Below are 24,856 nucleotides of genomic sequence, written 5' to 3'. Positions count from 1 at the left end.
AACTGTCGGAGTGAGAGATGAAGGGTGAATGAGCACAGGAGGATGGTAGAGAGAGAAAGGTAAAAAGGAGGAGAGAAATTATAGGGGTGGTAAAGCAGACTGAAACAGTAGGCAGACATAAAAAAACATGTATATCAGGTCTGCTGAAGTGTTTGTGAAGCACTCTATTGCAAAAACCAGAGGCTTTGAGGATGACAAATCTGTATCCAAAGAATCTGTGATTGGATCAGGGATTAAGGGGCTGTCGTATCCCTGATGGGAAGCAGGCAGGAGACAGACAGACTGCCAGAGGAAGAAAAAGATGGAGGTGGAGAGGAAGGAGAGGTGGAAGGAGGACAGTAAACGAACGTCAGGTTGCCCAGGCAGGGAGACGGAGTGGCAGAGTGGGTGGGCTTTGACAGACACATCTCACACTGGCTGACAGCTCCGTCAATAGCCCCAGGATGGCCGCCATGATTGACAGCTAGCAGGTGGCGCATGAATGGAGTTGTCAGACGGGCTGTCAGTCAAAGTCACATCGCGGTGGCTACAAGGGGCCGGCTGAGCAGGCACACAGCTGCCCAAGGTGATCTTTGGGTGTTCAGGCAGGCTACTGGCACGGTAAGCGGTGGCAGCGCACATCACGCTAAAATTACCATACATGGCAGAAGCAGCTTACAATAGCTGTGTTGATTAGCCCTGTGCTGTACTAGCGAGTACATTAGGTTTAGGCACACATGGGTGGTTCCACTTAAAGAAAAGAACAGAAAGTAGTAAAAACGATTTGAATGTACTATCAATGAATCTCTGCAGCTTTTTCCATTTCCTTGGTTCCCCTTAATTGAGCATTGTTCCGGCATGAGGGCATGAAGCATAGGAGTTAATGGGCAATAATTATATGTGAGAGAGGCTTTCTCCCTGGAGTGAAATCCAGAACAAATGGAAGCTCCGATGTGCAACATTCTACTTCATTACATCTGCTGCGATTAAAGGCCGAACATCTGGCACCACATCCTGACAGATAGACAAGACTTGTGGACTGGAAGGGAAATCAAATGATATTTACAAAAAATGCAACGTGGGGTATTTACTGGATGAAAGAACAAGAGTTTTGGGCCGCAGCGGCTCACCCTTAGCTTCAGACGAATGTAGGACTTTTAAATGCATATAAACACAATCAAAACTGTGGAGACTTTTGATAAAACAAAAGGCACCAAGAACATTTGTTACACTTTCACATCACAATGAACTTTATTATTATAGGCAGCTTCTTTTGCTACAGATAAATACGTACTGTGGCTCTTCAAGTAAACACTGGAATGTACATCAAGGTTGGTCGTTAACATTTTTTTATAACAACTTTAATCATCTTAACCCTTTCAGGTGAGGCTAAAACAGTTATTATATCTGTCTGTATCTTCAGTTACTATGGCAGCATCAAGTCCCACACAGCGACGTCACACTGATCTGGTCCCTGCCCGAAGCAGAACTGTCTCCTGTTGCACCAAGAGAGAATCTGGAGGAGGTCTGGGGTGTGTGCGAGCGTCGTAGGCGGCGGTCTGGGTAGAGGCTGTTGTCAAAGGGCTTGCGGTGAACACAGAGGACATGGGTCTTCAGGTTTCCTTTCTGGGAGGCACTATAGGGGCAGTACCTGCACTGGAATGGCTTCCGAACTGAAAAAAGGAAAAATACCAAAGAGAGAGAGAAAAAAAAGACACATTAGGAAACAAGTACCCTTCACTGTTTGACATTTGAGCAGAATTTGTCAAATTTACAGTATATTCCGGCTTAAATTCCAGCTTTTTTTTTTTTTTTAAATAACACAAATTAGAGGAAGATTCTAAGGTGAAAGGAACACGGTTTTATGCATTTGCACAAATAGAAGATTGAAATATTCAGGGTGGATTTGTCTTAAGAATGAATATACCAAAAAACTCAAAAATAGAGATCAGCAGATACTGAATTTTATATGTTATTCTATATTTGCTGCTTATTGTTTGTTTTTTTTTGTTTTTTGGAGGCTGTCTTTTGAAGCTGTTTGTGCTTATTTTCCCTTGATTTACATCATGAAAATGACAATACAAAATGGTACACTTCAATATATATTAATTTCCTTTGAGATTAATAAAAACAATTTTTTTGATTGAAACAAAAAATAACCATTTGTTAACAAATCAAACAGAACATTGAGAATGGAGAGCAAATGAAGGGAGCAGCAATACATGCCTTTCATGTGATCTCAAGGCATGACTGTTGAATACTGATGCAAAAAAAAAAAAAAAACTATATCAGCCAAAAACATCAGCCGGCCAATGAATTGGTCCATCTCTAATTCCAGTGTAGCTCTGGCTTTCCACAGTTTCAGGCATTTGCAGCCTCCAACAGGGTTTCTTCTACTTTTTCTATGTATTTAGTTCATTTCCCTTTCTATCAGCTGTTCTGGTTTAATTTTCCCTACTGAAAAAAATAACATTTTCTCTGAAAGATCCTGCCACTACCATGTTTTCACCTTGAGTGGTGTGTTCAGGGTGTTCCATATTGTAGTTTCTTTGGTCACTCAAAGCTTTTTGCTTTCTTACCAAAACCTATTTTTATCTCACCTCTTCTTTCATATATTTTCTTGTCTTTTTATGTCTAATGGTGGACTAAAGAATCTATCTGAACTGTCAACCTCTGCAGCTCCTTCATACTCATTTCCCATTTTATATGAAGGTTGGAAAATTCCACTTCCTGAGGGACAGTTTCTTGCAACCTTTAGATGTATCCTTAGTCCAACACACCTGAATCCAGTAATAAAATGACTAAGAGGACACTAGAGAAATTAACTACATTCTGAGGAGGTAATGCAGCCATACTGGTCCTCGGGAACTGGAACTGCCTACCCTGGATGTTGTCCAAGTCCTGGTAGTTTTAGAAATGTGCCATGCTCTTTCATATTCTTCAAATACAGAATAATGCAATGTCTGAATCCTAAGCTATAGTTTTATAACCAAAGCCTGCGTAGGGGAGCTTCTTGGTTTTCAAGATGGTCTAGCTTCCATTAGGCTTTCTACAAAGATCACTACAGCCTGCAAAGAACAGCTGCATCTAAAATGAATAAGTGATCCCTGCCTTCTAATTATGTTACTTCTAAAGGCCATAGTTTTTTATTTTGGGGTATCCGAGTAAAAGAGAGCCACATTTTCAGGTTTTAATTAAAAAAGAATACGAAAACATGCATCATTGTATATTCCTGTAACAGTTATCGATCCATCACACAACATCCACCGATCCATTTTCTTTCATGCTTATCCCTGCTGGGGTCGCTAGGGGTGCTGGTGCCTATCTGTAGCTGTCAACGGGTGAGAGGCCGGGTACACCCTGGACAGGTCGCCAGTCCATTGCCCTGCAATGGACTGGCGACACATAGACAAAAAGAACAAACAATTCACACACAGTTACACCTAAGGAAAATTTAAAGAAGCCAATTAACCTAAAAGTCATGTTTTTGGACTGTAGGAGGATGCCGGAGTACCCGTAGAGAACCCCTGCATGCACAAGGAGAACATGCAATCTCCATGCAGAATGACTCCGGGCCGGGAATCAAACCCAGAACCTTCTTGCTGTAAGGCAGCAGTGCTACGCACCGCTCCGCTGAGCAGCCTCCTGCATCACATAACATACCATCAAATGCAGGTAGATCTGATTGTATTGGGACAAAATGGTAAAGTTTCAGTCTAACAGCTCTACTTACTTTCTTCACAAAAAGGCAGGGAAAAAATCTTTTATTGGCAAAATCCATGTGCAATCTTTGCACCTTTCTTTAAAGCTTGCTACATAAATGATCAAATTTAGTCACTGTAATGCAGAGATGGCAAAAGTACTCACTTTCCGTACTTGAGTAAAAGGACAGATACTTGTGTTAAAAAATACTCTGGTAAAAGTGGAAGTACTGATTAAACTTCTTTACTCAAGTAAAAGTAACAAAGTACAGGCTTGTAAATTTACTTAAAGTATAAAAGTAAAAGTAGAAACCACTTTTTTCATGCCGTTGCCTACATTTTAAATGGATGTCTGCCAATAGGACTAGATCTCCGTTGTGTTCATTTTCAATCATCTCGTCGTCCATACTACTATGCTAACACCACCGCCACCAAGCTGCAATGATTTGCCGCCAATGAATACCGCCGAATCTGTCGATTCATCTTGTAGTGGTGCGTCAAATGCAACGTAGATTCCCATCCAATTAGATTGAATTTGGTATTGATGACGTGAAAAATAATAACGGTAACTCCATTGAAATGATTCAAAACTAAAGTAACGAGCCAATTTTTTAAAATGTAAGGAGTAGAAAGTACAGATATTTGTGTGAAAATGTAAGGAGTAGAAGTAAAAAGTCGCCATAAAAATAAGTAGTAAAGTAAAGTAAAAATATCAGAAAAATCTACTTGAGTACAGTAATGAAGTATTTGTACTTCTTTACTTCCCATCTCTGCTGTAATGTATCTTCGGTTATGCTCTATTGCTTAACTCTTTCTATTTCACACTTTCAGAGAGTAGAGGGGCAACATTTAGCTGTTCAGCTATAACTGCTATCAAATCATCAAACCATCTAACATGAATAGTTTTAAATCATGTTTTGAACTCTGCTTTTATGGTCAACTGAATTCTGTGTTTGTAAATCTTTGAAATATAAGTAGCGACATGCCAACAGGGAGAGGAAAACAAAACCAAATATTCGATCCTCAACCAGAAAGCCAAAAAGATATATCTAGGACCCAATTCGAAACGCCACCTTCAGTTCAAGGCGGTTTCAAAAAGGAGCACATCTCTACCACACCTGTTTTCTACCATGGTTGTTTAATTTTTGATCTGGTTAATGCAAAACAATAAAAGAGTGATCAATTGGTTCCCAGAAAGTATTTCTCTAGTAGAAATGAAAAGGGTATGTAGTGTTTTTACAGCATTATCAATCACTTACATGTGTCTAACCAATCAGAACAGACTTGGTGGATTAATTTTAATAGTTTTTATCCTCTAGCTGAGCTAACTCTTTCAGATAGAACAGTATCATTTTCCTGCAGTAACTAAATACATTATAAAAAACCAAACACAGTTTCCTCATTTGAAGGATGTAAACTATCAACCACATGTAAACTATCCTTGTTTTTGGCCAAAGGCAGACTACTTAAACAAGAAACATATTTTATTAAACTGCTGTAAATCAGGTGGAAGAGGGAAAATATGATACAAGAGGAAACAGGTTTATATCTGCCAAGGATGTCCATGAAATGTCTTCCTACTTGGGTGACAATTACACATTGGTGCAACAAAGGAAAGAAACGATACCTTTCAAGGTTCTAGAGTGAAAAATCTTATATACGAGCTGAGGACAAATTAGCAGCTGGCATCTTAATAATAAGTTGCAATTTTGCATCCAATCAAACACAAGGGCAAATAAAGTGATGACAGGCATATAGAAAAAACACCTGGATGTTCTTGCTCACATTTCCTGCTATGAGTAAAAATACACACAGAGACACACACACACTTCTAAATAAACATACACACACACAAGTGTTGAACTGAGGAATGACAGACGTCTGCAGCTGGGCAGGAATGCATGCCAAAACTTCCTGTCTGTCCACCTCCTTAGTGCCTGCTACATAGTTTCACAGCAAACAAAAGTGAAGCTACATGACGCGGCACACCATGTACCCTAAGGATACAAACAACATACCGTTAATAGCTTCCAGAGCTGAGTGTGGCCTCAGCAAAACCTGTACGACACCAAAGCCTGAAGGTTCAGCTAAGATCAAAACAAAACTCAGCTGGGTGACTCATTTACCTCTACACCTAGACAGCAAAGTGTCCCTGTACACCGCAGTACTATTTTTGAGATGTTACCTCACATAACGGCTTTCTCTTTTCCCCTCTGTCTCACACTGCGGTGTGTTTTTTTGCTGTGATTCATGGTTACAGTAAACCATTATGTGCTGATGTCATTTGACTTCACTTCCCAAAAACTGAGGGCTGTCTCAGCCTTTTCACCCCCACCCTCGCCTCTTCCTCTCTATCAGAGTGGAGACAGCTGCATGCGGCTGAACACCCCGCTTTCACATCTACATAAAAAAGGTGTTTATTCGGGGGAAAAAGTGGAAAAATTCACAGAAGGTGTGAGCAATAAAAGGTAATGCCCCATCTGTTGGTGTATAATAACCTGATGGCCGTACAGGACACACACACACACACACACACATCCACACAGTAGTCATAGAGAGGATGAGATCTGACACATCTGAATATCATCAGGGTGGCAGAGGAGAGTTTGTGTGGAAAGTGTCTGAGTGATAGTAGTAGATAACCCAGGTAGAGCGCAGTTTGCAGCCCAACTGTTTCATGCCAACCTTAACAAGCCTCTGTCGAACAGAACATTTGGGAAAAAATAAACATTTCTGATTCTTCACTTTCATCTCACATTCTCAGATTTTACACATGTGGTTTAACTTAATAAAGCGAACGGATTTTTCTTGCATTTCTTAAATACTGTTACTGCATGTAGACAATGAAAGAATACATCTGCATGCTCTCATAAGCTACATTTCTAACCAGCCAAAGGGTCTTATGTCCACATTAGATGCTTGTTACCCTGCTGGTGTCCCCCTCTCTCTGTCGCTGTTACCTTACTTACCGTCCCACCTCGTCTCCCTCCCTCTTTTTCCCCTCTAGAAGGAGAAGGGAGGTCCGAAAGAGGGCAACCTCCAAATAAGTTCCATTAATCACAGGCCAGAGACTAATGTAACTAATATTTTACAATTAGGGAAGACAGGAGTGGGCTCAGAGCCATCCATCTCCTCACCACATGATCCGCTTTTCACAGTTGGCTCAAGCCAGAGCTTCATAGCAGCCGCTTATATTCAGATAAACATGCATGCAAAAGTTTATGTACATGAATGTGCAAACAAATGTAAATGAAGAATGAGGAAGAGTTAGCTTTGTATTTTAACAATAATTGGAGATTTAAGTTGATGTTTCTAAAAGGATAAATATTGCTGCTTTTTAGTCAGACTTTTACTTGAACTCTATTAATTCTGTCTTCTATTTATCCCTTTTTAATTTAACCTTTTTCATCTAATTTTTCTTCATCTTCATTCATATCTATCTAAGTTGCACTATGAAGTGCAACTTAGATAGATAGTACTTCTATTGCATTTTGATCTAATGACAATTTACTTGCTGATCAATTATTACCTTTCAAATTTAATCATCAAAAAATAAATATCAAAATTATATTTCATCTTATGGTAAAGTATGAGTACAGTAATTTATATCTATTTGTGCTTCAGTTTGTAAATGAGTGTCTCTGATTCCTCATTAAATACAGCTGCATCACCTAAGCTCCGGTTTTATCTGACATTTTATCACATTTGCTAATTAGTTTCTATTTTAGTTGGAATAATTAGCCATGTCTTGTTTCCTTTTTGCTGTCTGCATGTTTGCTCATTTGTTCCTAACTGTGCTTTGTGGCATAAACAAGGGTGAAAAGTGGTTCAATAAGAAAAGTTGATTGATTATAGTCAAACTAAATTTAAATCACTGGTTTAGACCTCTCTGTGAGGCAGGGTGTAATATGAAGTTGTGAATGAACTCATTTTTGCTAATGTGTGTATTTTATAGTGTTAGGTGTTACTACATGTACAGTCCTGTATAAATGTAAGATAGTTAAGGGAAGCAACTGTAATCAATATCTGCCAATTGTTCCCCACTTAAATAAGTACCTTAAAATTAAACTCACTATGTATGCATTTCATGTAAGTAAACTGATTTCATAAAAAAACAAACAAACAAAAAACAGAAAAGTCTTCTTAACATAAGCTGATTCATAACTGTAATAGAAATACATAATAATGTTAAAATTACTTCAATTTCATTATCAGGGCTTATGCAGCACTTAACTTTTAGGCTGACTGTTTTTTTCATCTGCTTGGCAAATAAAAACAATGCTTACATCAACTAGTTTGTATGTACCTTAGATTATACTTTACAACCATACTCTTATCATGCGTTGTTCTCTCCTATCATTTGTACCGTCACGACATTTTAATTAATTATGCATGCATCATTCTAAGCTGATTAATGCAACTTTTGGGAGATTCCTTTTAAATTTGCATTAAAATTAGGATTTGAAACCTTTATAACCGCATGATCTGAAAGGAACTTTACAGTTAACCCAAACTACATGCTGAACAGCTGTATGTGCACAGTTAATTATCATATGAACAATGTGGTTTAAAGATTAACCAGGGGGCCTATTTCTAGACTGTGTTGGATGGTTAAGGTGACAAGATTTCTATCTTGTTTAATTTTTTTTTTTTTACAAAAGGTTATATAATTGATGGCTTTAGATTTGAAATGTTATATAATTGTCTATTGATGTTTTTCATTTAGAAATTATTGTTAACATCAAAAGTTATTGAAAGAAATCCTGAATGGAGCATTTTTCTTTTTAACATAACATTAAAATATATAACAGTTAACTGTTACACATAGGATTAGTCAGTTTCCTTCTTTGTCAAATTTTTCCTGCCTCCCTTAGACCTATATCGATATCAAACATTTATCTTAATAACTAAATATTTTGGTTAAAATTATTAGGGTAAACAATTATTTAAAAAAACACAATATATAAATACATGATTTAATATAATTGTATATTATTACATAATAGCTGACTCTGAACATGATGCCTGCCCGTACATTGTACTTTCTGATTCACAATGACATTTTCTCAAAGTAAATGAAATAAGAATAAGAACATCAAATATTTGCTTGGATCAGACATGTTATTGAAAAGACTTGAAAAGCCTAGAAGGGTCATGGGAAAAAAAGTGGCTCTTGGTTCCCTGCTAAGCAGTAAACCAAATGTTGTTCTTCTCCTTCACATATTTCAGCCTTGCAAAAGAGAAGATAAATCACAGATTTTCATGTTGAAATAAATGTTGTATTAAAATATGTTGGTAGTGTCCAGTAGGTGTCAGCAGCCTCAAATGTTTTTGCATTGTGTTAACTTTCCTGTTAAATTTGTAAAATCCTCTGTTTATTAAGTGTACCCTTTAAAGCCGGGACTTATTAAAACATGTTTTATTGTGTTTAGTATATTAAACATTCATACAAATATTAGTGGATACATATTTAGTATTTTGACTGTTAATTTATAATTAATATAATTACTTGCTTCACATGGATATATAAATGAGGTTTTAGGCGTGCTTTTTTGGGTTGGGATGAATCTATACACCTGTGTGCTGTGTGAGGTGAGTGTGTTGCGTGTCACAGGCTGAGATAATGACAATGATGACAGTGGCGTGGCCGACGGGGGCCTGAGGAGCTCAATGGTGACGGATGACACAGGCCTGAGCTCTGATGGCACACAGACAGTGAGTGATGACTGCACATCCTTCCCATTGCTCCACCCTTCATTATCTCTATGGGGTGAAGCACGGCACAAAGGCAGGCTAGGCTGGCCTCTCGCTGCCCTCAAACGACATCTGCTCACGGAGACGGCCGCACTACCGCTCCTCTTTCACCTCGCTGTCGCTCCATCTATCTCCATCTATGCTGATCTTTCTCACTCCTTTTCTCTTTCCTTTTCTCTCGCTCTCTGTCACCCTCTCTGCGGAGGGTACACAGAGGTCAGACAAAGAGATAATGACTCACCCCTTTCAACCTTTCAAATCAGAGCCTTTTCTTTCTCTCTGCACTCCATGTTCTTTTATTCTTAATCCTTTCTTTATTGATCTTCTCAAATTCCTCGTTCTCATGCATCTGAGAAGTCTGATGTCAAAAGATGAAGCAGCTTATTTGGCTTATATGTTTAGAAGTTCTTTTAAAGTGTTTAAGCAGTAAACATCTTACACACAATAAATAACTTTCATTGCATTTCTATTTCATGTAAATCGAGTCTAGCTGAACCCATACACTGAAATCAAGAGCTAACCCAAAGGTCCCAGCTGAAAGAGTTTTATTAAAAATTAAAAGAACAAAAATAAGAAGTAAAAAAACATGTTAACTGGTTGCTAATCTTAGAATTTAAAATTGAAATGCTATCTGAATACAATAAGAAGAGAGTTTTAAGGACTCAAGTAACAGTCTGGTGTTCATATCTTAGAATTCACTAATGTTCCTTTAAGTTATTCCCCAGGGTTAGTTTCAACTTGATTAAAAAAGTTTTACATACCGGTACTTGTTTTGGTGTTTAAAGACCTTTGAACACACTGCCATGAAAAGTTCCGCAGTGACTTGAGTTTATCCAGCAACAATTAAATCCAAAACCAAGTCTGGAAAGTCAAGCATAGGAAACTAAAAGAGTGTCGCCCTTTTCAGTTATTAAGGTAAGGCATTTTGATAATTTAGTTGGTATGCTGAGTGGCCACAACAGCATTTACAGGTATGCTACATACGGAAATAGCCAGGCTAAATGTCCATCCAATATCAGCCTGTAAAACTTCCAGCATTACTCAGAAAGAGAAAAATCAATCATGCTGTATTCTGAGCTGCACATTTCTTTGAAGCATTTTCTAAAGCATCAGCAAGAAATTACTGTCAAAAGATATCAGTCAGGAAAAGAGTACCCAAGAACTTCCAATTAGATAAACCAAGAAACAAAGGGAAACATTATAAAGGAGATAAACTACTGTCAAATTTTAGCATTTCAATAATTGTCAGGAAGCCTAAAGTAAGATTAAAGGAGCTGCAGAAATTTCAGTCAAGAACTGGCTGCAAGGAAGGTGTGGCAACAATTTGCCGTACTTTTTATACATCTGTGCTATAAGGGGAAGTGGCAAGACTTAAGTCTTAGATTAACTTTTCCCAAAAAGTCCAAAAGGTTTGAAACTAATAGAAAACTACATATGATCCCAAAGTAAACCGTACTCATAGCAGCACTTTGTTTTGGGAGGGTAAATGCTACACACTTTTCTAAAAAGCTGAAGATAAAAGATGAAGTATTGGAAAAGTCCAAAGCACATATTCAAATCAAATGAAGAACAGAGTTTTTTAAAATTATTTAAACATTTTTCCAAATGGAATAAAATACAGCCGAGTCAAAAAGCTCAGATTAACCCCCTAAAACATTAAGATCTATTGTAAAATCAAAAGTTTCTGCACACTTATGCTTATTATTTAATTAAAAGATATTGGTATGTTTTTAAACTGTATGTATGGCAAAGAGAGATGGAAAAAAAAATGAAAAATCTAGAATTTTTTTTTCTATTTTATCTTTTCACATAATAAAAATTTGTCTTTTTAGGAATGTGTATTAACTTTCAATATACCACATGGGCATTAGTTAGTTATTTTAAAGGTGTGCTTCAGGCTAAATATGGTAAATGTTGCCATCTAGTGGTTTAAGCTCAACAGTACAACACTAACAGACTATTAAATACACAAGGGAGGGTTCGATGAGAATAATGAGCATGCAGACAGGTTCAACCAGAGGTCACCATCTGGCCAATTACCACTGTTGGCACATTGGAGCCGACCCGAACTGTCATCGCAAACACATCACTCCATGTCCAAACTGCCCAGCAATATGTCACCATGCCACTCGACGTGCCATGCAGTATGGTGAGGATGGGGGCAACAGGAGACAGCCCTGTGACAAAGCCACCTGGTCATCACCGAAGACAGGACAGACTGCAGGGCCACCTGCTCAGTTCAGCTTTGGAGGACATTCAGTGGGTTCTCAATGTCAGCCACCCATCTCACTGTCCACCGTGAGTGACAGGTGTTTATTGTATCTTTGACATTCACTTCCTCGGGGAAGAGACAAAAACAATCAATCTGCGGGGAACAGAAGGCGGGGAACACTTAAAATAGCTCACATTGATCAGATTACTGAGAAATATAAGCAACAGTTGCAGCAAAATATGCTGAATGGGGAAAAATGTGGCTTCATGATGCAGAAAGATATTTTAAAGTGAATTGAAACCTGTTTGGCAGAGAAAAACCTTGAATATTTTTGCCTTTCTGAATCCTGTGTAATAATTTAATCCAATTAGCATCATAAACAATAAAAAAGAGGGGGGGAAAACAGACAGTGCAGCAGCTATAAAACAAGAGGTGCACGGGAGGGGCATTTCTCTGCATATTATAATAACCATCTGTACAATCAAATAGAAAACTACATCTTGCTGTTAGAATCATAAAGAAAGGGAACAGATGTTAATCCCTAATGGAGTTGACAGGCACTTTCCTGTCTTTCACATGAACATATTGAGTTTCTGAATAAGAGGGGGATCAGAGGGAAGGTGTATCATGTTGCACTCATAATACATGCATATCAAAGACCCCAGCTGTTGGATTCCCTCTCCTGAGAGACAGCATTATTAAATCTGCACTCAGCAAGCATATCACACCAGCACAAGAGCTTAAGCCTCTCCATCAGTGGACTCCATCGGCTTGGCGATTTGTAACCTATCACACAAGGAGATTATATCATCCTTTAAAGTGTACAGCTAATCAGTGCCACACACCTGTGTCTTATTTAGCCTTTATTTGAGATCAGAGTTAAGATCTAGGAAGAGAAGAAGAAGAAAAAACTCAAGTGGTATAAGTATAGAGGAAGTGTGTTGTTCATAATTGGCATGATTCACACACACTCACACTTACTCTTCACACTCCCGCTGTCAGGGGATGAAGCCTGAGATCCTGCCAAAAACTCTTTTTTGGAGTCGTGTAGCACAGTAGATGTGGCTGGCAATGTCACGTGCTGATGCAGGGCCTGAAGTTTGGGCAGCAGCTAACTAAAGCAGTCTGCTGTGAAGAATCCATCAATAGATAACAAGACAACCCAGACACGCTTTGCCCACTAGATGGCATTGTACTCCTTTGAATCTTCAGCAAGCACTAAAGCATTGTGGCAGTAACAGCTGCTTCCATTGTGTGGTGGCTTGCAAAGTATTTATTCTAATTTAAACTTTAAAATGTTTTATCTTTTTTATGTTAAATCCACAAACTCCAGCATAATATGTTTTTACTACATAAGTTTTTATGTGGTAGAAGGACACACAACAGTTCATTATAGTTATTAAATCTTTAATAAGGCCACATATCTGTAAATATGTGGCCTGCATCTGCTTCAAATCCCTTTTTATATAGTATTTAAAAAACTGAGTAAAAGACTTTCTTAAGAAGGAATCTAACAAGCGACGGAGTTGAGTTGATATGTTTTAAATGACAAAGGAACCAAGGGGGAAGTTGAGATTTAATGGTTTAGGTTACAAAATAAAGTTGCATGCTTTGGACATCCCACAGAGCGCTGTTCCAATTCAACGTTTAAAATGGGAGATTATGGCACATCTAAAAACCTACCAAAACATTCCAATTCACATAAACTAATAGACCAAGCAAGATAATCAATAGAAGAACTGCAAACATCAACAGCTCATGTGAAAATATATGTTAATGGTATAGGTATTAGTGGTCCTTTCTACAAATTAGATCTTTATAGGTGAGAAGAAAGCAGGTGCCATTGTCAAATGTGACCAAATATTAGATCAAAATGCAAAATGTTGTAGGAGAATAAACTAACAATGCACATCACTATGATTATACCAACCTCCCGCAAAAACCATAAGTGGAGGGGTGCTTTACTTCTGGAGGGAAAAATAAGCTGGGTAAGTTAATGGGAATATGGGTGGTACAACATACACAAATATATTTGCTTTCCCTTATATGATGGAATAGATAAGACAAAAGATATTTGTGTGTTAGAATAGCTTAGTCCAGGGGTAGGCAGCATTGATCCTCAAATGCCACTGTCCTAATTCTTTTCCATGCATTTCTGCACCAACACACCTGAAACAAAAGGCTAAATTACCTCCTTGGCATGTCAGGAAGTTTAGTGGAAGCCTGCCACTGGAGCAGGGACGCATGCAAAGCCTAGTCAAAGAATCCAAAAAAATTAGATGAAGATTCGGAGGCAAGACTTAAAAGTTGGGCTTCATTGTGGCGCAATTTGTAGTACTGTTGCCTTGCAGCAAGATGGTTCTGGGTCCAATTCCTGACCCAATTCTTGTCCAATTTCTGCATGGTGTTTTTCATGTTTTGGTACTCTGACTTTCTCCACAGTCCAAAGGTTAATTGGCATCTCTCTGTTGTCCTTAGGTGTGATTGATTGTGTTTGTGTGTGGTTCTATGTGTCTATGTCGCCCCGCAACAAACTGGAGACCTGTCCTTTCATCCTGTTAAAAGGAGTTTTCCTCTGCACTGTTGCTACAAGCATGCTTGGTGTGAGGGATTGCTTTCGAGTCAATGGGTCGATGTAATCAGCTGGTTTTCCTTAGACAGAAACTTTGAACCAATCTGACTGTATGATCTGTAAGTGCCTTGAGTTGACATGTGCTGTGAATTGGCGCTATATATAAATAAACTGAATTGTCCAGGATGTACCCTGCCTTACAGCCATAGAGTGCTGGAGATAGGCACTAGCCCCACCACAACTCTGATGGACTATGTTGGATGGATGGATTTAAAAGTTGACGTGTATAGATAATATCCAACTGAGCTTTTGACAAAGAAGAATATGAATGGAGGAACGGTGGTGGTACAGGGGTTAAATGCACAACCACGTACAGAGGCTTTGGTCCTTGACACGGCCATCACAGATTTGAGTCCTGGCCTGGTGACCTTTGCCGTATGTCTTCCCCTTCACTCTTATTCCAGTTCCTTTCTAACTACTTTCAAAAATAGCTTAATAAAGGACACCTAAAATAATCTGAATTAGAATCCATCCATTCTACATATACAGATGTGAAAAGCTTATAGAGACATACTCTTACCACTGTAATAATAGTGTTAAATAGTGACATAGTTTTAACTAAGAGCAATTTCTGTTGGGCTATCACAAAAAATTCTCAAAATGGATTGAATCTTGCGCCTGCAAAGTGACTTTAATCTAAACAAAATTGAGATTGTATAAATACATCAAGAAGATTTTATATGCTTGATGAGTTTAGAGCTCACCTGCAGCTTCTTTCTCCACGTTTTCTCCACCATTCACATTGGCTTTGTGGGCACTCACAGGTGGACTGGTCAGGTTCCCCTGGGATCTGAAGAAGGAGAGCAGGTCACCCTGATGAAGGAGTGAGTCTGCCCGTCCTTGAGTCAAGCTCTCAAAAGAGGAGATAGAAGTTTGAGCCCCAGCTCTTCCCCACTGACCAAGCTTTGTTTGATGATTACCACCAGGACCCTCAAAATCAACACTGGCCTGTTCGAGCTCCTTCGACTCAATAGCATCATTTTTCAACATTTTCCACTTTGCAGAATCTTCATTTTTATCTTCCCTCTCAAATGTCTCAAATGCAACCTCAACATCATGACCTATGGAGCTTGCAGAATGTGAGTTCATGTCTTCTTTTGTTTCCTGCACCAAAAGGTCACACTGATATGCTGGTTTCATACTGAGTTCAGCTGCAGCATTTGGGTAACTTTGTAGCCGGCGGCTAATAGTGTACGAGAGCCCATTACTAAAAAGGCCAGGCATCTGTACCAGTGTGGCAGAAGACATAGCTGGCTGAGATGGGACAGACTCTGGCCTGACAGACAAATCCAAGGGCTCATACTGGGACTTTCTGGTTTTATCAGACACAGGGGCTTCTAGATCTTTATCATCAGGGCTGGACTGTTTGTTGGCAAGGATTACGTCCTCGGTGTGACTCTCCAGACCAAGGTACTGCCCTGCAGTTGGACTCCAATCTTCTCTGGATCTTGGTCGGTGCTTGGTGTTGGGGCTGGAGCTGCTGCTACTACTACTGGGCTTCAAAGGAGAGGAAGGAATGTTCTGCCAGTGGGGGAAGTGATAGCGATCCAGATGGAAGCTGAAAGAGGCTGTCTGTGCAGTTGTGTACTCACTGGAGATCGGGCACCTGTAGACGTTTTCACCTAACAAGAAGAATGACGACAAAAACATGTTATAATCCAAATCAGATAAAAAAATCTATGGCTATATGAGGCATTTTGAGCATTTTGCTCTATATGCACTATAACCAGTTGTCTAAACATGAAAAATGTTGCAATCTCACACCAGGCTGAGTTGAATGATTTAAGTGCTGCCCTGCAGTAAATCAAGCTTGTAATCAGCTTTCAGCTCCAGTGATCCATCATCTTACAGTATGGACGCCACCACCATGTGCAATAAATACACCCAAAGATGTTAACGCTAAACAAGATTCTTCCAGAAATAATAAACAGTGAAATTGTTAAGCATCTAGAATAAGGCAGATGTTGCAAACACGAGCTGTGCTCCATCAAAGCCTGTAAAGTGGGTTTCCGAGTCAAAAATAACGTCGACATGTGAGCGGCCCTGATTAACCACGCCATCTACTGTAACTGAGTTTATTTTTGCTTCATACTTGAAAAATGGCATGTTGGAAACATAATTCAAAAAGTACAAAGTGTGTTATTGTGGAGAATGACAAAGGGTAATTTTTCTCCCCCTTATCTTGTGAATAATAGCCATCTGGATACAAGATTGGATCTGTTGCGGCATAACTTTTAATTAAAGGTAATCTAAACGTCTTCCTCTCTCTGTTTACCTACACTTTCCTCCTTACAGCCATCAGAGGAAAACCCTTCAGGGTTAAACACACTCCATGTGACCATTTTGAGTTAGTGATTGTCTCAGACCTCTGCCTCGCACTGTCTTTAAACAGCCCAGCTGTTTCGCTGCCATTCCAATTACAGTAAAAGTCATCCGGCGCCATTAAGCCACAAATATTGGCAGTTTATTGCCCAACACTCTCCTGGCATTTGAAGGTCAGGTCATACATTATACTGTGTCTTTTAGGGATGCGTCTGGGATGAGGAGATAAACCCACCACCATTAATTTAATTCTATGCATATTGATGCCTTATTGTTCTTCTTTAATGGACTTATACCTAAGTTACTGCAGTGATTCATCCCTGCCACAGAAATATCTATTTCATACACCTTAGGATCTGACCCTAAGGTAAGTCTCTGAGGTAAATCCAAATCTAATGATCTGTAGTACCAGCTCCATTTTGTTACCCACTTTAGAGGGAGAAACCGTCATTTTGAACTGAATGGCAGAGCAAGGAGGGCTGTTTTCTTGACTATTACAATTTACGAAACCGTAAAATAACACCCACGTATTAATTATATTGAGCTCTACTTAATGAGATTGAAAAGTCACAGCTGAAATTGAAAAATCATGCCCTTGAACTAAAGTCAGCTCTCTTTTTTACCCTGTATATGAATCTTGTGTGTGTGTGTGTGTGTGTCCAGCAAATACGTGATTTAATGTCTGTGTACATTGAAAGTGTGTGGCCGTGCAAGAGCGGGAAAGAGACCCTAAACAATGCCACACCCTTTTCTCCAGTAACAAACAAACACACATACACACACATTAAAAAGACAGAAATCCAAACAGCTTAATGGAACTCTTTTAGACACACTATGTATCTCAATCATTCTGTGGCTTAAATTACGATGACATTACGGGCAAGCTGCAAATGCAGAAAACACATATATCTGACCTCATCTTCCACTGTGGACCTTCTTAAACCCATTTGCCAGCCTGCAAGAGAGCCGTAAAAACCAACACAAAGCATGAAGACTCCCTTTGCCTCTTTTTTCCCCCCTCCTCTCTCTTCCTTTGGATGGGTGCCATCTTTGTGATTGCCTGGTTCATGCTAACTTAATCAGTTTAAGATTTACTTACAGTGCTGAGGCTCACATTATGTGAAGGGAGTAATTTTAGAGCTTAGATTTATCAACCAAAACTCCAATTACTGCATCATTACAAACCCAAGCCTCTCTCACCTAACACAGAGCATCTAATGAAGTGATGCGTATGAGTTATCCACTTCTTGCTGGATTTGTGCACGGTAGGGGAGGGGAGGTAGATAAATAAATAAATAAATAAATAAACAAACACCTCAAGTGAGCCATGTCTGTGGAAAAGCATGCAGCTGGGCTTGGACAAGTGATTCATTTCATATGGAAATAGGCTTTAAGATTTACAGCCATATATCCCTGTCAATGCAATCACATTCTCACATGCTATTTGCTTACACAGGCATTTGGCAGTTATATTGTAGATATCAAATTCTATATACAGCAGGGCTTTAGCTCTCACTCTCTGTGGTGCGAAAAACTATTTGTCCCCAATTCATTTCTTCAGGTTATTTTCTTTTCTTTTAAGCAAGACACAAATGTTTCAGATCATCAAACAAATGTTCATGTCACAGAAAAAGTTAACCTGAGCAAAAAAGAAAAAGCTCCCGATGATGTTTTCATTTATTAGGGGAAAACAGCAAACCATAGCAACCTGGCCATATGTGAAAAAGTAATTGCTCCCTTGACCTAATAACTGGTTTGGCTACAAGTAAAGACTACTATCAAGCATTTTAACAAATGCTTGATAGTAATCTCTATTGCTGCAGGGGAATTTAGCTCAACTATTCTTTGCAACGTCTGCAGCACTGGAAGGTTTCAAGCATCAACAGTGTGTTTTAAGTCCACCACGGTATCTCAAAGAAATTTAAGTACAGCTTGCTTTTAAGTTTCTTTGCTATTGAGGTGTGTTTGTTGGAGTGGGTCATATCGTCTTTTCTGCATAACCCAACTGTACTAGAGTTTAACATCCTCAACCGATAACCATAAATTTTATAAAATACATGTAGGGTTTTATGCCAGATGTATCGGGGTGCTACTTCCAAAAAGTTTGGTGTTTGTCTCATTAATTTAAGACATTTTTCCCTGCTTTTTCACCAAGTGTCTTCGTCATTGCTGGGCCATAAACACTGACCTTAACTGAGCAAAGTAAGGTGCAACTTCCTCTAGGTTACTTTTTTTGCATTCTTGAAGAAATTATAGCTGGTTATCCTCTTTCAGAAAGTTAGAACAGTCTCCAATATTTTCTCTGTCTGTGGATAATGTTTTCACGGTGGTTGTATGAATGTTTTTAAGAGATAATTTAGCCAACTTTATGTTCTCAGTCAGGTTCAGTTCAGGTTATTATTTGATACCATAAGTAAGCAAGAAATCAGGCCCAGATGTGGCCAGAAAAATGGAAAAATCTGTTAATAAGCTAAAAACATGATAAAAAAAAAAACAGGTTATTACTTTTCTCATACAACTAGGTCTGTTTGGACATCTTTTTTCCCTTGATAAGGGAAATTAGCATTCGAACAACTGCCTTCTGTATTGATTTTTATGTCGATTATCTTTTGTTTGATATAAAAATGTCTTTGATGATCTAAAGCATTTAACCATGACAAAAAAACAGAAAAACTAAATCTATAAAGGAGCAAATACTTTTTCGCAGCACTGCATATTGTAATCAGGCACCTGAAATGCAAAACAGAGATACATGTTTGCTGGTTTGGTTTAAGATGAAACAGAGTGAGAGTCGCACACAAGACTGGTGAGGGGAGAAAAAAACAGGGGCACCAGATGTTCTTTGATGTTTATAATAGCATATATTATTAATATTAATTAGACCACATAGTCAATGACGCATTTGGGACGTTTCCAAGTCAATTAAGCCAAATGGCATTCAGGAGACGGCGGAACAATATTTCAAGGCAGGTGTTCAGAACTCCCTGGGTAAATCTTTTTATCTGCATGCTAGGAAAACAAGCATTTTGAGCTTAATTTGAGCCTCATATCTGCAATAATAATTAAGAAGAGGATTAAAAGACAGAAGTGAGGGGAAGATGAAAAAGCCAACAGGTAATCTCTGCAGGCAAATCAGTCAGAAAGACTGATCTCTGGCTGCTATGCACTTCTCTTAAGCAAGGGTCTATGTTAAAAGACGCTTATACTGTTAGCAAATATGCAGGGTAGATGGAAGTAACTGGTGTAACTAAATAAAATCTGAAAGTCCTGCACTGGCTCATTTCATCCTTCTTTATGGCTAAACCACTGCTCATGTTACCATTCACAGTTTTACAGACACTTGTCACTTTAGGCTCCCATGGCTTACAGCAAGAGCACCATAAAGTCAGGAAATAAAGAACAAAACACATGTAGGGACAGCGCCATTACATGGTGCCTGCTCACTGACCTTGAGGTTAAGAGCTTTGAATAGGACTAATTAATAACTGTCAGCAGATTTCATATTTTTTAGCCATGTTTTATTCAGATTGTGGATGGAACTGGCCTAATGTAGGTCAGGGGGCTTCAGAATGTAGCTTTTCTGGGTTTATCCTTTAAGAGGAAAGAGTCATAACTCCTAATCTCAAATCATAATTAAACCCAAAGTGCATTTTTAAACTGTGTCTTGATTAGATATTCAGACAAGTAATTTGTTACCATCCCTCTTTTTGAAATCAATGGAAGTGGGATTTCTAATTTCAGATGCTATGTATTTACTGTTAAATATAAAAATCTAAAGCTGCATCTAAATGTATCAAGCAAAGGCAGGCTCGTTCACTCTGACAGCCACCACTGTACTATATTTGCTATCCATATTGCGAACATCAATAACTTCATGACCACCATAGGCTGACTATGAATAATGCAGCCAGTAATTCTGGACTAATCAATGTTCCTCAAGCTGAACATCTGGCAGTGGTAATTCTTCCTCAGCATCTCCGCTCTTTTGAATTAGAAAACACTCTCTCCCTCTCTCTTCCTCCACGTCCAGTCTTAGAGACAGACAGACTTGATCAGTTACAAGCACTGAAAAAAACCCAACTTATACTTGTTATTAAAACCTCATCAAGTGCTGCGTGTTCTCCATATGTGTAGGATTTACCTATCTGTCCCACAGCAGACCTGAACGTTGAGCCAGGGCCAGCACTGTGTGATTGTGTTAATTAATCTGTCATTGTGAGCACAGGGAGCAGCTGCAGAGGTCTCTGGGATATATTGTCAGAGCTAAACAATGCGGTGCTAAGCCCCCAGAGTGAGTCTACCATTACACAGGACTAAGAAGAGGGAGGCAAAGAGGAGAGCAGGGGGGCTGAAAAGAGAGAGAGAAAGCTTGCCGGATCCATCATTGACTAAAGCAATGACGCCTGACCTTTACAATGAATTAGTTTCCATGCTTAATATTGACTGAAATTAGAGTCTGATACTGAATGTGCCATCCCAGAACTGTGCACACTCAAATCCTTAGCTAGCCAACTATCATAAATGTATCCAAGAGTGACACCGTATGGTCTCGGAGATATGGGAGAGAAGAGAAAAGTGCAAACAGCTGAGTTTGTATGTGTTTCTTAAAGAGCAACCGGAGAGGGATTTGGCCACAAAACTGCCAGCATTTACATGTAAATATGCAGCTACCAGTATCTGCGTACAATATGGAAACAAAACATCTAAGGGGATTAGACCTGATCCATTTATCTCTGCTATACGGACATCATTTAAGAGGATACTGGATCAAATCCCGCTAGAGCGCATCAGACTAAGATGTACATAACAGTTCCACTCCAGTAGGGAGAGTAAACAAAATAAAACACATGCATTTGTAATGAAAGAAATAAAACAAAGTTTGGAATCATTTTTTTCTCTTAACAACACTGTTACAGCAGTAATTTAGCCTCCTGATAACATGTTAGCTGGATGCCATGACAAGAAAGGCATCTACCCATTGAGCCAAATCATCCAAATCACCAGGTGGAAAAGAACACTATCAATAAAAATACCAGGTGGTAGATCAAATCATAAAAATCACTGGGTGGTATATATCAAATCATTAAAAACACCAGATGGCATGCATTAACATCTTGTGCCCCCGTAGGCAAGGGGTGGGGATGTGACAGATATAAAAAAGAGGGTACTAATTATCCCCACAATTCAACATGATGCCATTATCTTTAAAAGAAAGACAAAGCCCTTGTGGATGATAATATCTGTGGTGTGTTGCTGACCCTGGGCTTCATCTCTACCTACTTTAAGTGACAGAAAGATTACAGCATACATTTTTCATAAAAAGACAACATTTTGTTAATTTTTAAAATTTATTGAAAACAAACAAAACCAGCTAGGTTATGTGAGTGTAGATTCGCTTTCGAAATGACCCTAAATCAGCCAACTTTCATCTTTATAAGTTTACATTCAATTCTTAAAGTCTTAAAGTTGATCTTGTGTTTTTTAGGAGTAAATCTAACACCCTTACGAATTATAGAAGAAAAACGAAATCTGTGGAGTTATTCCAAAGGAAACCATTTTTGCAAAATGTCAAGACATTTCTGAAAGTAAGTAAGAGAGAATAAGACTTTTTGCAGATAATAGGAAGGATGGATTGAGTATGGCAAGGTTATTTTGTTTTCTTCCTTGGATCTTTAACCTTGTTCTGTCATAGAATATATAGGATTAAGAAATGTTGGAGAGAATGACAATTATCTTAAAGAGTGCCAGCCAACATCAAATACTATAAAATAATTATTCTATAATATTTATTTTTGTATTTATTTGTATGTGATGATGAACATTGTGTCTGAAATGACAGAAAGCATTAGACAACAGCTATATTCCCAAAAGCCATGAATATTTAAACCCAAATGTTAAAAAAACTATGGAATATATGTAACTAACTATATTTGTAATCCCAATTGTTCTGATTTTACATATGTGAGTACAAATTATTTAAGGTTTTAGACTTTTTTTAACGTTACAGCTTTTAATGAGATTAGGCTTGAATTGGAATTCCAAGGCCAAAGCTTTCAAAAGCCAAAGATCAGACATCGGCCATAAAATCATTTACTTATAAGATCATGATGAGCACCTTTCCTTGCCACTCTTATAAACATTTACTGTTTTGTAGTTTACCTGTAGGTGTAGATGAAGTTTCTTGTTGATGGTTGATGGAATTTCCTGCCTCTGTGATCAACTCCATTGGCCCATGGTGACTCGCTTTGCCTGGGCTTCCAGGTCTGCTGCTGGCCTTGGTGTCTGGGTCACCAAGACACAGCTTCCTGTCATCAACAGAAACACCCCTCTCAGGCAAATAGGCAGAACATGGTTGCTGCTGATCCTTTGGCCTGAACATTTGCTGATCAATAGGCAGCCCAGGTGGCATAATCTGCCAACCTGCGTAGCTGCCACTGTTGTTGAGAGCATCCTGATTTGAGATAACTTTCTGCAGATACTCCATGCTAGTAGAGCTTAGTGTGGGATGGAGATGGTTCAGTGCCATTAAAGAACTCTCTGCATCTGTCAGAGGAACTGGACCAGAGGAAATCATCCTCCCCAATACCTCTCTAACCTTCATGTCAGTGCCTGCCTTGGCCATCATGTGGTTATAATCAGTTATATCTGCTCGCTCAGGCGACTGGAACCTGTTGTGGATTCTGGACATGTACTGTGAGTAGAGGTTGCTCTGATGCTCCTGTGTCAGATTACTCATAGCAACCGAGGAGTCGTGATCGGGAAGGATATTACTCTTAGTGGCCAGTTTGTTGAGGTGAACTTTCATATGGTTCTTGAGAAACCAGGGCTCCTTGAAACGACGACCACAAATCTGACAGCAATGCTCGAAAGAGTCCTTGTGTTTTCTCATATGGCCTTTCAGAAACCAAGCCTGGCTGAAAGTCTGGCCACACACCTCACAAGGGAATTCGCCAGTGGGCTTCCCCTTATCATTGGTTCCCATTGACAGCTTCTGTCCTGGACCTGAATCAGCAGTTATGTGTGTCATTTCCACGTGCCCAATGAGTTCCTCCTCTTGTGCAGCTGCAAACTCACACAGAGTGCATTTGTAGGGTTTGTGAAGGATCCTAATGTGGCGCTCAAGTTCTTGCTGCTTTCTGAATTTTCCTTTACAGAAGGAGCAGCGAAACCCAGCATTTTGGGGCTGGGTGACCTCATCTGGGATGGTTGTCACCTTTGGAGAAGTGGATGGATGTGGTTGAAGATCAGTTGTTCCAGAGGGGTCTAGGAACGGAGATTCTGTTGGGATGGTCTGCAGAAAGACCTTTTGAAGGTGACTTGTGTTGGATGTTGGCAGTTGCTGGTGACTGACATTAGTAGCTCTCATCTGCCTATCTCTGAGTATGGCCCTCTCCTCAAGCTCATGGAGCAGCCTGTTCTCCTCTCTTATTCTCCCACGGCCTTTGCCCAGAATTCCTTGCTTGTGTGTACGGAGGTGTATTTTCAGGTTGCCCTTCTGTGCAGCCCTGTGGTCGCAGTATGGACACTTGAACGGCTTTTCCCCAGTGTGAGTGCGCATGTGAAGGGAGAGTATACTGTTGAAGCGGAAGCGTTTCCCACACAACGGGCATGGATACTTCCTGTTCTTGCGGCTGTCATCTTGAGCAGAATTTACCTGTGAGACAATACTCTGATTGGTGATTCTCAAGAACTGAGAAAGCTCCACTCTCCCGTTCATACTGCTGAGTATCCTTGCATCCACAATTTGATTGGCCAGAAGTGCCATCTGGCTTCTAACTGGGTGGGTGGATGGGGTAATGAAGCTGTTGACTAAGAAACTGGGAGGTGTTCCTGTGATGGTGGTCAGTGGTGCTGGTCTGGTACAGACTGACTGTTGTAAGGGAAATGATGTCAGTTTGCAACTATTAAGCTGAAGCAGGTTCAAGGTTAATGCTGTGCAGATGAAACATCAGTCTATTGTGGCTGATACCTGAAGAGAAAAAAAAAGCAAAACACCTGCATTAAAGCTCTGCAACAACATGCATATCATGCAAACACATTTAAAAAAACACTGAATAACAACAGCAAGCGTGTGAAATGTCAGTGCACTTATGCGCTATCAATTTAAGGTGTAAATCTGTATTTTTGCAACTGCTGTATAATGCCAGTGATGCACCACAAATGGGTCAGGAAATGGAGCTAAGTAGGTTCTGACACTGTTCATCCTGTGTTAAGTATACCTGTGGTTTTAGATTATTGTTGGAGACTGTAAAAATG

General features: G+C 39.2%; 1 protein-coding gene across 1 annotated transcript; it reads right to left on the bottom strand.

The window, feature by feature from the left end:
- Positions 1–1,216: 1,216 nt before the first annotated feature.
- Positions 1,217–24,536, bottom strand: znf536 (zinc finger protein 536; the record flags this gene model as incomplete). Its single annotated transcript, XM_015371154.1, has 3 exons — positions 1,217–1,652; positions 14,983–15,900; positions 22,760–24,536. Coding segments are annotated over 3 exons (2,931 nt in total), but the record flags the coding sequence as incomplete, so codon positions are not given.
- Between the last annotated feature and the right edge of the window lie 320 nt (positions 24,537–24,856).

This window comes from Cyprinodon variegatus, unplaced genomic scaffold (genome assembly GCF_000732505.1).
Source record: "Cyprinodon variegatus isolate N-32 unplaced genomic scaffold, C_variegatus-1.0 Scaffold54, whole genome shotgun sequence".
Classification (NCBI taxonomy): Eukaryota; Metazoa; Chordata; class Actinopteri; order Cyprinodontiformes; family Cyprinodontidae; genus Cyprinodon; species Cyprinodon variegatus.
The sequence above is the reverse complement of the archived record's forward strand: the minus strand, read 5'-3'. Positions and strand labels throughout refer to the sequence as shown.